This window comes from Synchytrium microbalum (genome assembly GCF_006535985.1).
Source record: "Synchytrium microbalum strain JEL517 chromosome Unknown SmJEL517_scf0028, whole genome shotgun sequence".
Classification (NCBI taxonomy): domain Eukaryota; kingdom Fungi; phylum Chytridiomycota; class Chytridiomycetes; order Synchytriales; family Synchytriaceae; genus Synchytrium; species Synchytrium microbalum.
In genome coordinates this window covers 2,942-15,931 of record NW_022158377.1, presented here as the reverse complement: position 1 = coordinate 15,931, position 12,990 = coordinate 2,942, and the positions used below count along the sequence as shown (strand labels likewise).

Sequence of the window (12,990 nt, the reverse complement as noted above, 5' to 3'; positions counted from 1 at the left end):
TACGCACTCTGCTCGTCGCCAACATAACAGTGATATGGAAACCATCATGAAAATCCAGACTCGTCACTCTGCAAAGTTTGGAAAGGGTACAAAGTCATTCACACCAAAACCAATCGCTCAACCAATGGTTCGATCTCGTAAATAAACGTAATTTATAAATTCTGCTTGACAGCAACTCATGAAGGACGATTACTACTACAAGGATTATTTTTATGACAAGGGACAATTATTAGAAGTATGAAAGTGATATTTATCTGTATTTTCAATTAGTGACAAACAACAAATAGAGTATCCTCTACTATTGAAATTTAAGCTCATCGTTTCGTTATGGCAACTTTCAACCCATTCACCATTCTCATAGTCGGACTAGAAAGCAAGTAGAAGCGTCGTTAAAAGAAAGCAACCTTCTTTCGAGAGAACTTTGACAAGGTCTTACGCTGTAATGAAATCACACACATGTCCTTCCACCAGCGAGACATCAAATTCTCTCAAAACACCAACTACCACCATCTTGACTTCAAACAAGGCCAGCTTCTCGCCTATGTCAGAGGTGTGTGAGATTGGCAATGAATGTTTGCAAAATCCTGCGAAATCGTTACCAAGACATTTACGAGGACCGCCGCCAAATGCTAGGTAGAATTTGAAGCTCAACAAAAAAACCTACGTTGAAACATAATTTACTTTACTTCTGTCATGACTTACGAACATATGCGTACGTGTCGTACGTCTTGGCACGACTATCCAGCCATCTACTCGGATCAAAGGCAGTCGGATTATCGTAGTTGTCAGGATGTAATTGGACCACGTAGGGCTGGAAGCCTGTATCAGCTCCCTTTGCCACAAAGTGTCTTTTAGTACTTCCATCTTTATCCTTCCATTCATACATCTTGTCGACTGCAGTAACGCGATTCTAGAGTGTTGAAATTTACGATCATTGAGAACTACGATCAGATTCCTCGAGTCAAAACGTGCAGCATACAACAAAACAAGTTATACCAAAACGGGTGCAGAAGGCCGTAAACGAAGCGTCTCCTTCACGACAGCCGATAAAATTGGCATGGTGTCCAGAGCCTCATATGTCGCTGGCGTGTTGTCTCCAAGCACGTCTTTGATCTCATTGTAGACTTTTATCTTCCATTCTGGTTGCATGAGCATGAATGCGAGGGCCCATAGCGACGTGGAAGCCGTCGTGTCGTGCCGTAAAATGACAAGAGAAAACAACCAAAGGTAAGTACTCATTGACCAGATCAAAACAAAAGGAGTAGTATATACTTATCTGCAAAAATCATCGTCACATAATGCCGCGTAAACTCATATTCACTCGTCCTTAAAAACTCTGGAATGCTAGACGGATCTTGCTTCATGCGCCTAATAAAACTAGCCATCATATCCACATCCGAGTCCTTGACTCCATTCGTTTCATAATAGCGGCGACGGTCGAGAACTAGATCCGTCAATAGTTTATACTGTCGCTCATACTCAACCACAGACTTTGTTTTCCAATACTTCCAGTACTGAGTCTTGAGATATGGCGAGCGTCTAGTTAATGACATTAAGCAGTGTTCCCATGCATGCACGTGCACAGATTCACCACCTTTCTCTACAGACATTGGATCATATCCTAGTAATATCATGACGATAATGTCGAATGTGATGCCATGAAAGACGGTTTGCAACTCAATTCCAGGACCTTTGACGGTATTGTCTGGAGATTTTGATTGTGTGTTGAGCCATGTGATGAGCTTGGTTACTCTTCCTTGGACGCTAGAACGTCATTGATTAGATAAGCTTCACAGAAAGCAATTAGAGTGGCAGATACCCATACTCAGCTTACATGGGAGTATAACTTTTGATCGTAGGCACATTGAAATTGGGATCAAAGAATTTACGTGTTTCCTTCCAACTCTCGCCATTTGGTTGAAGAATCAGGCCACCAGCAATATCACCAAAAAGGATCTCTGAGCTACCACCGCGACTCCAATCTTGTTGTTCGGTTTGCAAGATCCGCTTGACAATCTAGTCAGTTGTAAGGTGTGGGCGTTGTGATGTGTGAAAGAAGGTGAAACAATATCTTACGGAAACATCGGATACAATAATAGACTGGTTCCCCATTACAGTGGCCTTGGAGACTGCGCCGTGAGCTAACGATACCTCCAACATAAATTGGGCACGTCGAGCTAAGGTGTCAAATTCGTACGATTAGAAACGATTGAATGGAACGTAGATCAAATTCACAAATAAGCATGTCTCTAGACTCCTCGGTGGCCCAGCTTGGCCGGTTGGTTTAAAAGCCCAACAATGATGTTTGGAATGTTTTGCAAAGGATGAGACGACTTACTGGGTCTTTTGAGCTGAGGCATGTTTCCTACGTTAAGTTGATTAGATTTTATTATGCCTTCTGCGGAACAATTAGCGACATACCAACTATCGGCCACTCAAAGAAGCCTGTTGCGTCCGAAGGCTTTTTTGTCAACTGTCTCAATAGAGTGATGAGCCCATAGGCACCGATTATGGCCCAAGCCCATGTTGGTATGGAGTTTGCGAGCTTGGACAGCTCTGTCATGTCGTGTACTTGACAAAACGTTAGGCTTTTTGAAGCTTTTTGTCAAAAGCGTGACTGCAGCAAACCTCCACCTTTGACGGGCATTTTCAGAGCTAGATAAACTACGACACAAGAAATATTTTGTCTCTCGAAATCAGTTTTATTTAAACAATAAGCAGCATCAATAATAATTTTTGCATCAACTCTAGCGAACGTAGGATTTTGGGAATATTCCAGTCCTTGCACCAATTCGTCCACGATACCTATTTGAAAAGCAAGGTTATAGCTCATTGCTAGATATGTAACATTGCAAGGACGAAGAATTAAAGGACTTGCCAGTTCTCATCCACTATATAAAATATCGCGTTGGTGAATCACAGTTCGCAAGAAGAAAAAAGATACAACAAACAAAAGATAATGATATTTTTGCCTACCTTCTTCGACATCACTAATGGTCTCACCAAACCTAAACTCCAAATCCCCATCTTCACCAGTGCCAAAATCTTGTATGGCAGAGACTGTATTTGATCCTGCCTTTCCTGTATTCCTTGACGGCAGAGCAGGTTTGGGACCTGCGTTGGGAACGCCTCTAGGTGGCAGCCCTGGTGCGGGTGGCATGATGGCTCTCCCTCCTCCTCCGACACTGCCAGGTGGTGGTCCTCTAAACGATGAAGAAGAAGCGCTAGGAGCGTAGCCTGGAGGATTTGCTGATTCCAGTTCGAGGTTGTCGTTGAGCTAATATGTGAATATGGCGAATGAGTTGAAGTGAAGCCAACATATGAGCTGCGACAAAGGGATCTGACCATTTGCTGAGTCATTGGACTTATCCAACCGTTACCAGCGAGTGTGTCGATATCTCGAATGATATTTGCCATTAAATCTAAATTAGAAGTGTAAGTCGTTCAGGTCTTGCTGTGCAATTGTGGAGTTTGACAAAGACGGGACCATGCCAAAAAAGCCTCGAGTACGTACAATCTCGATATGCCTGTAAACGAGTTTAGATACATATCCAAATTAATGGGTTGACGGAGTTAGATATATTTGACCACGTATCATCGACTGCCGCAAAATGTCGAAACACATGCCTGCTCATTTTGCATCATAATCTGTTGGGGATTGCCGATGTTAGCTACAGGCAATGACGATTGATCTAAGATAGTCAGTCCAGCACTTACCTTTGGTCCTGTATCCGTAGGTTTTTTATCCTTTTTGAAAAAGGATGCCATCTTATTGCTTGATTGTGTGTTGACAGTGGTGCTATTGACAAATAGAGAGTATGAAAATGGAGCGGATGTATTATGGTCCTCTATAATATGTATCCGGTTGAAAGGTCTATGTGGTGTATGTTAGAAGGAACGTACAAACCACTGTAATCAATGACTTTATTATGAAAGAACAATCTACTACACTTACGTGACAACTACGTGACAATTACACCTCGAAGACCACCAGAACTTGCCGCCCTTCCCTCACACGACCTGTAAACCGAGACTACGCAACTTGGTTCAAAATCATCGTCATTTATAGAGTACGCTATGAACAATATATAAAGCAACATACAATTTCTTCAATCGTCAGCAGGAACTCCCCCCAACGATATCATATTGAAGTTGACAGATTCAGGTTCGCGATCCATGAATTGACGTATCACGGTCGCAGCTCCTTTGAGCAAATCTGTACACGGGCCATGATTTATCGGAAAGGGCTTCCTTCCATCGAGTTCGTATAAGCACTCGTCCTGTTTGACAAAGCATACAAAGTGCAAATCCACGTCTTCCTCAGCATCCGGCACCTGAGTAAATAATAAGCTCCACGAAGCATTTGGACAATCAAGTAACACTGACGCTTACCTCACTCTGGCCTTCTCGAGAACTTTCATCGTGAGCTTTGGCCAGATCTTGATCCTTCTCTAGTTCTTCAGCTCGATCATCTGCCGATTTTGTTCCTGTCCTGTGAAGTATACGCGACAACCCCCCATCCTTTTCGACTTGGAGGACATCAGAATTGTTTGCCAGGCTGTGTAGTAATCCAATCGTCCCACATGCATTTTCTATTGTTTGCCTTGTAAACCAGATCTTGTCGCTCACAGTTTGTCCATTCTTTTTGATCTTTGCTTCTTCTTCTCGTCGATATTGTTCGTACTAGCAGTAATAACATGTGATGAGAGAGCTTGCAGACAGTCGAAACAACGATCGTCAATATCCAGTAAAGAGGCAGCCAACCTTGTCCGTCACGGGAAACAACAGCAACACAGCAATGACTGGTTTTGGAACAAACTGTAATATGTCTTCATCGAGGCCTAATAGAGTTGCGATCGTTCAGGGCGAGTTCCAGTTCAAAGGGGGGTGTTCGTTTGGACATTCGTTCATACCCCAAATGTCAGAATAGCACCATGAATCCGTATTGACGCCCAAATTAGCGATATACTAGTATATTTCGCCCAAATTGGCGAAATATTAAAATCATTGGATATTCCGGAGTGTAAGTTCCCTTTTGCTTGAATCTCACCTTGTTCCAAACCTACAAACGAAATAACAGTTAAGCTCCATACTGCAGATCCAGAAAGAAAGGTTTAACGTACTGCAGGATTCGACTCGAGCGGTATCCAAACTGGCGCCATTGGAACTAGCTTGTAAGCGCTGTTATTCGAATTGACTGGATAGTTTGAATGATTTCGAGTTTTCAAGCAAAGCTAACCACTACATGCCATTCTAGTACAATAGACGCGTCATTTTGTTTTCCAGGCAATATGGCCAAGCCTACAATGAGCATCTGGACGTGGCTACATATCGCCCTACGAAGCATTTGGATCTCAATCTCACATGTAAGATTACAACCATCTCAATGTCATCTCTGTGTTGTGTTGAACCAGGACACGATTTGAAGTATTGAACAACATTCATTAGTTTCTATTCTCGGCTATGCCTGTCTCTACTTCGTCGTATGGAAAGTACTTTCATAGTATCTTGATCATTGGTATGTTACGAGTTGGTGATGATGTCTATTCTTTTGCTATAATTGCTAACTCTGATCACACTATTTTCTAGGTGATGATACAGGTAATCATGATTTGATCAGTCTGCTTTGAACGAAAAGGGTCTCAAACACATATTGTCTCCTTCAAAGCTTATGGAGCTGGCGATTACGTTACTCTGGGTCAAGTTCCAGGTACGCATTCCACGCTCTGTTTTGAGCTCATGAATGGCTTATACTGATCGTTCCCAATTTACACGTAGGGCTCGCAACACATCTATCCAACAGTCTGCGGAATGAAAAGCTCAGGCATGCGTGGCAAGTCTACAATTGTGGAGTGAATGGCAGTACATCTGAAGATTGGTTACCCTTGTCAGAGATTGTCAGTATGAGTTCTTTTCGTTTGACTCCGCGAGCGAAAAAATACTGCAGCGGTCGTCTGATACTCCTTTTCCATCGGATAGAGCGGTACCAGCACATCTCGAAAGTACCTCACCAAATTGAAACAACTGGACAGGGCAGAAATTGTCTGTCTCTTTGTGGGAATGAACGACTCCAAGTAACAACAGAAATCCTGTCAACTACACTTTTAATGAACATCTGAAGCACGTCACTAACACACCGGACTCCTCATAGACAAGGACTATCACCAGAAAAGACAATAGAAAACATTGCCGCAATATGTCGAGTCCTAAAAGACATGGGCAAGGACACATTCCTCTCATACATATCACCACGTGGACAAACAGAATCAGATCATATAATGATTCGAAACGATATGATTCGTGATTACATTGGCAACAATCTTGCATTCGTGAAGGAAGGATTGGATTTATCGAGCTTTGAGTACAAGCGAGATAAACTGTATTGGATTGATGGACAGCATTTCTCGTCTGATGTAAGCGGTGCTTCGTCGATTTTTGGTCCTGTCAGTCTTGATGTAACTTGGCTGTTTCATGTATAGGGCTATCGCAAATTGTCGAAAGATCTCGCTGGTATACTAGTGACGCCAATGGTGAAGCGTGAATTCGCTGCCATGAAGAAGGATTTGGGATTGTAATAACAACCTTGTAAAAAGGAATATGCATGTGCATTTGCTTTCTTTAAATGCTTTTTACCGTTTTCAAACAGTTTTGACCTTGATTTGTTTGCGCTTGGGACACTCTCACCCCAATCAAACTCGTCCAAAATAGAACATTTTCAACGAAAATCAACCGTACTTGAAATTCACCGACATTCGAGTATCCCAAGTCGACCAGGAAATTCTAGAGTCCTCTGTATAGCTGCTGCTGTGGAAGCCACTGCTTCTCATTCAAATCACAGTTTAAAAACTCGTGAAGTAACACATTCTCACCATGGTAACAGCAGCAAACTTTAGTCACTCGCTCATTCGGTATGCCAAAACCACTCCTATACCACTGTGGATCCGAGCAGCTCTAGTTTTAGATAGGAGTCGACTACCACTACCCATAATGCCGCATATCCCAAATACATACCAAAACAACTGTAGAAGTCAGCAACCGAAACACTTACAACGATGATTTACTTCATAGATCTGCCATATGACTGTTTGAGGTGATCAGTAGACATCAGGAAACCGTCGTTGTATCCACCGGGAAGCAAAGGGGTGTTATTACTTAGGGTGGGTTGTATAGAAAGAAGCTGTCATGTCAGTGTAAATAGTTTATACATTATTTAAAGGAAGTGATTATCTGAAATACCTCCAAAAATATATAATGGATTTATAGCTACTACTCAAAGAATGGCTGACCTTGGTTTGGTGTTGGAGAACACGGGGACAACTCCAGCAGGTCTTGGTTTGAGGTATAAATTTTCTAATGCTCTTTGATATGTCTGAGTTTTGGCCTAAGATTTGGAAGAAAGCGCTTTTTATTTCCCACAATAATACTAATTGGACTGGACTTCATTCTATTCGCTCGATCGTCGTCAATCTTCATTTTTGGAAGCACTGAGGTTGAGTATAAGGATAATGCAAACAAAATTCCAAAGAATTCATCATTTCGGCTGCTGGTTTGAAGAACCTGCATTGTTTAATCATGATCTGTCCCGATTTTGTCACTTGTGATTGTACTTTTGATTTAAATAGCAATATCAGCACCTCGAATAGTACATGTTCACGTAAATACACGTGTCTGGTCCATAGCTTCTCCTTTTCAGGTCTCTGTGAAAACTGGTACGATTGCCCCTCAAATTGCTCTTGCGCTCAAAACTCAAAACATCAACCGTACACGTACTATAAGGAACATGAGCGACCACGACGACGACATGGAAGACGAAGACTTTGGTGGTGAAAACCTCGAAGATGACGACCTGGAAGAAGAACGCCCATCTCGCCCATCATCCGCTTCCAAACGCACAGGAGGAGCAGCAGCCTCATCAGCAGCAGGAGCCCGTGAATCCTTCATCCCAGCCGACCGACGAGGCCTACGAGCATGTCTCCTCTGCTCTATAATACAAAAGGATAAAGAATTCCGTCGTCATGGGTGTCCCAACTGTGAAGAAGTACTCGCTATGCGAGGATCAGATGAAAAAGTCGCTGAATGCACGTCTACAAGATTCGAGGGTATGATTGCCATGCTGAATCCCGAAAAGAGTTGGGTGGCGAGGTGGCAACGGGTGGATAAATTCACGAGGGGGCTGTATGCCATAAAGGTTATTGGAGTGCTGCCTGATGGGGTTGTGGATGATATTGAAGCTGCTGGTATCACTTATAGTAGGCGTGACGGCACTGAAATTGACTAATTTTTGTGAATGTGACTCGCTTTATGGGTGTGTTATGATGAGATCAAGATGGATGGTGTAAAATATAAAACTCGCTTGACATATAGAATCGCAAACAAATATATATAGATATGCAAAGAAATCGAATATTTGAATACAATTGTTGCTCTGCCATTCAAAACTCCTCTTCATAGACTGCTAGGCAAACGAACACATTGCTCAATACCTGGATATTCTGGCAGGTTGAGTCCATACTTTTTATCAATGAACGGAGGTACAATCCTTAATCCAAGATAATGATGTTTGCCTCGAAAGTGCAGTGCACAAGGCTTTGGAGCAGTCAAACTAATCAACATTTCAGGATCAAGTCCTTTCGAAACCACGTTTCCTACAATGGAAGTGTCAAAATAGTAGCATCCGCACGTGTGAAACATGAAATACCCTTTTCGACGTCCCAGCCTGAAGGTATGTCAATACTAACAATGGGAATACTTGACTTCTTCAGAGTCTTGATGATATTGTCGAAAGGAGGTCTAATGTCTCCACTAAAGCTGAATCCTGTAAAGTCCATACAATTCAGCACAAAACAAAAATCAGGTGTATTTCGTGTACTAACCAAAGATTCCATCGAGCACAACATCAGCATTCTCAATAGCACCATCCACAGAATCCACGAATGGAATGTCGAGGTTCTTGCATTGCTTGACGAGGCCCTTCAGTAGCAGCAAAAAGGGATTGCTATCAGTGGCACATTGCAGTTAAAATAGCATCGTATCGTACAATGTAAATGTCCTTTTGTGTTGGCTTTGGGTATAGTATGGTCGGCTTATACCCAAAGTGAAACAGATGCCTGGCAGCGACGAGCGCATCACCTCCATTGTTTCCTATAAGGTGACAAAAATAAATTGTCGTATCACATGTATGCAAGCCTTGGTTCAACGAGAAACATACCTGGACCAGCAATTACCAGCACACGAGGAAACGTAGCTCGATCGTATACTTGGGTGAGAGCGCATGCACACGACAGTCCAGCGATCTCCATCAACTAGGTGTTTACATCAGCGTTAATAGCTCTCGTTGATTCAAACATCTGCTGACGTGTTTCCCCCAACCTGATCGAGCGAAAAGCCGCCAATGTCCTTATTCATCAAATCCTGATCCAAAGCAAGAGCTTCAGGGGCACTCAACATCTATGATTTGATGTAAGTGCGTCGTGATGTGATTCCAAATGAATGTACATTCAAGTACATGCTCTCATACTTTGATGGACATGATTGTATGAAGCTTTCAAGGCAAAGAAGTGCTTGTAACCTAAATAAAACAATAGATTTAGCGGCTCTGACTGTAGTGTGTTCTTGCTCATAGGTATCAAACAAAAACACACTTTCCAAGATCTTGTCAATAAGCTCCGTGAAGAATGCAGTGCGAGACTCCTGAAGACGACGGATCTAATAATGATGGGCCCGGTAAGCATATATCGTCTTCCAGAGCTCGTAATATCACTGACCGTGCTTTTTCTCTAGTTCGCCAAATTCGAGTTCGAGAACTAACTGCGTCAGGCATATGCATCAAGTGCAAGAAGGCTAAAGCAATCATATTTCTACATTATGCTGTATTCTGCGGGTGAGATCATCTTGAATCTTGATGCTTTACTACGAACAAGGCAGCGATCGCTCACGACATTGCCCTGACTTTTTTTTCGTTGTCGCAACAGAGAATGCTTAAAAGACAAAGCTTCAAAGCAATTCAGACATGCTATTAAACAGCAGTCCATGGATCATCTTCCTACTGGAAAGGTAATGGTGGCTTGTTCTGGTGGAATGTCTTCAAGGTGAGCTATGCAAAAAAAAGCTCGTGTCTACTGTACTGACGCACACGTCATATCTAGCCTCATGTTGTACTTGATGAACGAGTCTTTCAATCGCAACAAGTACCAACGCTCGCGATTTACTGGAGTGGTTGTTTGTCATATCGATGAATCAGCTCTAATTGAAGGACAGCAAGACGTGTCGCTGGGCACCATGATGGGTGATCATGAGTATGTTGTAAGGAGGCTAGAGGACGTGTTTGCTGATGAAGCTGCAGAGAAGTCGGATCCAGCTGGTATGTACTATGATTAGCACGGTTTCTTTTTCGCACTCAATGGTATCTCTCTCAATACTATTGCAGAGCGACAGAAAACACCTCGTGAACGATTAATACGGAGTCTGTCATCGGCTTCCAAAATGTCCTCACGAGAAGATCTGATACAATACTATCGTCAACAATTACTGATACAAGTTGCTCGAGAGCATTCGTGTCCGTATATACTGCTGGGTGATTCTGCTACTCGAACGGCAATCAAGATAATATCTGGTGTTTGTAAAGGACGTGGGTTTGGACTGCCAGCGTTGGTTGCTTCAGAGTCTACGCAGGGTGATGGTGCGTGTCCACGGCAGAAATCTCATTTCAGACATCGCGAAACGTGAATGCGAATCTAACGATGTTGCTCTCACTTCATAGTGATCATATTGAAGCCTATGCGAGACTTAACATCAAAAGAAGTCGCGGTTCTTGCTCAACTTTGTGAAATCAATGTCAACACTGTGCGGAGTTTTGATACTGGCCTACCAGCAAAGTCAAGTATTGATCGATTGACTGAAGGTGAACGCTATCGTTTGAGATTAAGCAGTCGAATACATGCACTAAACCCTCTTCTTGCAGATTTCATCCTGGGATTACAGGTAGACTTCCCTTCTACTACGAGCACAGTCTTAAAGACTGGCTTCAAGGTTGAGACAGGGCATGACTCGAAAGCTCATGTCACTCAGTGTCCTTTATGTGGAGGGTGAGAACTGTTAGAAACGCGTCATCTATCACTCCTCTCTTGTTAAGTTTTTTTGCCTCCTCCTGTCTTAGAGCTGTGGAACCAGCATCTCATGAATGGCGATCATCGCATACCGTGTCATCACTCATACCGCCGATACCATTATCATCTCCACCGAAAGATTCAAGTAGAGGACTATGCTATGGGTGTCAAAACGTTGCATGGGATTTAGGTGACAACACAAACGATCTGCCGTCTTTTGTGAAGAATGCTTTGATCCGCGAAGATTAATACGATTGTGAACGAAATAAATTGTATTTATTATAGCCTCAGAAAGTTTGTTTTCATCATGTTAGCGCCTGTCTCTGTCCACGCAGTTCATTTTGACTCGAAGCTTTGTTGAGCGAAAGCATCATGTTGTAATCTTATGCTCGCTCCAAGGTATGTGTTGTATTGTTGAGATTTACAATGCTCCGGTGTTCATCGGTTCCTTGCATCGTCTCACTCAAACTTTTTGCTTCCTGACATTCTTTGATTTTTCGTTCTAACGCTCTTGATCACCGATGTTTAGGAATTATCATCAGATTTTGGAATATCTAGGCATTATTTCGGCTGTGATTATCCTCTAGCATTGCCCACCATCGCGCATTCTCGGGCACATCAACATAACACAAAGATGAACAACAAGCCAAAGGACGAACCGAATTATTTGGACGACTTTGATGTCATTCACACCTCTCTACGGCATCGCGTATCACAAATCAAGGAGGTACTACAATACCTGAATGGTGACGAACAAGATCAACCTTTCGTCTCGCAGCTGCCAAATCAGCCAGCTAGGAGTATCATCACCATATCGACTTCCTCATCTTCTTCTAATAATGATCGCCCAACATCAACAAGTCATCAGAATCAACCAACAGCTTCAAGTGCGCCATCACACAATGCAAGACCATCATTACCAGCCTATGAACCAGAATCGATGTATCATAAAAAGAGTGTTTCGGATATCGAAGTGAGGAGAGCATCAATGCCTCTACCACAACAGCAACAACAAAATAAAACGCAAATCCGATATGAATCGCCATCATTTCGTAATACAGATGGACCAAAACCTGGAAACGAACCTTGGTCGCAAACATCCAAAGGCAAGAAACGACGGCGTATGTCTTCCACACCGCCGACTGATGATGTTGATAATGATGCTGGCTTTGAACATGATGATGATGGTGGAACGGAACTGTCGGAAGAATCTGAAGTTGATTTAGCGGGTCTTTCTGAAGATGATGAGGATGTCCAGATAACACGGAAATCGTCGTCGAGGAATCGCAGCAAGTCTAGTAAACGTGTGCAGTATATATCGTCAGAGTCAGAAGCAGAAGATTCTGATGATAGCTATGTGGTAATTAGTGGTAATAATCCCACACCGTAAGTTCCAGTTTCTCTGTTGTGTGGGATTGTCGCATGTCTGAAAGTTTGACTTTGATATCACACTAGATCCAAGTCAGGAAACAAGAAGAGTTCTAGTAGTTCCCAGAGGAATTCTACTGGTTCTCAGAGGAGGAGAAAAGCTCCTGGACGAAAAAGAAGCACGCCATATAGAGGTGTTACTAAAATTGCACCTGGAAAATACAAAGCTCAAATCACTGCGTTGGGGCACCAACGTAACCTTGGATGTTATTCTACTGCTAAAAAAGCTGCAAAAGCCTGGAATGAAGCAGCTATCGAATACAGGGGTAAAAATGCGAATACGAATGTATTGTCTGATGATCCAGACGAAGAAGACGAGGAAGAGAGTGAAAGGAGTTACAGTAGCGACAACAGGTATTGTGAATATTTTCAACGAAAATTGATGCAGAGAATTTTTCGCGATTTGCAACCAACTCACTCCTCAAATGTAGATCTCATGTTGCGTCTCGAAAGCCTC

The 12,990-nt window shown here is 42.7% G+C and overlaps 5 protein-coding genes across 5 annotated transcripts; 2 read left to right on the top strand and 3 right to left on the bottom strand.

Moving 5' to 3' along the window:
- Positions 1-314: 314 nt before the first annotated feature.
- On the bottom strand, positions 315-3,768 carry SmJEL517_g04267 (uncharacterized protein; the record flags this gene model as incomplete). Its single annotated transcript, XM_031170195.1, has 15 exons — positions 315-366; positions 437-539; positions 600-629; positions 703-910; positions 997-1,139; positions 1,322-1,764; positions 1,835-2,016; positions 2,077-2,177; positions 2,339-2,365; positions 2,422-2,556; positions 2,629-2,805; positions 2,977-3,277; positions 3,346-3,422; positions 3,515-3,527; positions 3,718-3,768. 15 exons carry the CDS (start codon positions 3,766-3,768, stop codon positions 315-317), a joined length of 2,043 nt encoding a protein of 680 aa, XP_031023771.1.
- Positions 3,769-4,109: 341 nt separating this feature from the next.
- Positions 4,110-5,162, bottom strand: SmJEL517_g04266 (uncharacterized protein; the record flags this gene model as incomplete). Its single annotated transcript, XM_031170194.1, has 6 exons — positions 4,110-4,334; positions 4,393-4,683; positions 4,765-4,841; positions 4,914-4,968; positions 5,051-5,062; positions 5,124-5,162. 6 exons carry the CDS (start codon positions 5,160-5,162, stop codon positions 4,110-4,112), a joined length of 699 nt encoding a protein of 232 aa, XP_031023772.1.
- A 2,618-nt stretch (positions 5,163-7,780) lies between these two features.
- On the top strand, positions 7,781-8,278 carry SmJEL517_g04265 (uncharacterized protein; the record flags this gene model as incomplete). The annotated part of the gene is made up of 1 exon (XM_031170193.1): positions 7,781-8,278. The coding sequence occupies one exon, from the start codon at positions 7,781-7,783 to the stop codon at positions 8,276-8,278; it is 498 nt and encodes a 165-aa protein (XP_031023773.1).
- A 167-nt stretch (positions 8,279-8,445) lies between these two features.
- Positions 8,446-9,529, bottom strand: SmJEL517_g04264 (uncharacterized protein; the record flags this gene model as incomplete). Its single annotated transcript, XM_031170192.1, has 7 exons — positions 8,446-8,645; positions 8,699-8,815; positions 8,874-8,970; positions 9,038-9,141; positions 9,209-9,302; positions 9,370-9,447; positions 9,518-9,529. 7 exons carry the CDS (start codon positions 9,527-9,529, stop codon positions 8,446-8,448), a joined length of 702 nt encoding a protein of 233 aa, XP_031023774.1.
- Positions 9,530-9,674: 145 nt separating this feature from the next.
- SmJEL517_g04263 (uncharacterized protein) lies at positions 9,675-11,354 on the top strand (the record flags this gene model as incomplete). Its single annotated transcript, XM_031170191.1, has 8 exons — positions 9,675-9,723; positions 9,781-9,880; positions 9,972-10,088; positions 10,146-10,360; positions 10,427-10,678; positions 10,760-10,900; positions 10,961-11,084; positions 11,156-11,354. 8 exons carry the CDS (start codon positions 9,675-9,677, stop codon positions 11,352-11,354), a joined length of 1,197 nt encoding a protein of 398 aa, XP_031023770.1.
- Positions 11,355-12,990: the final 1,636 nt, after the last annotated feature.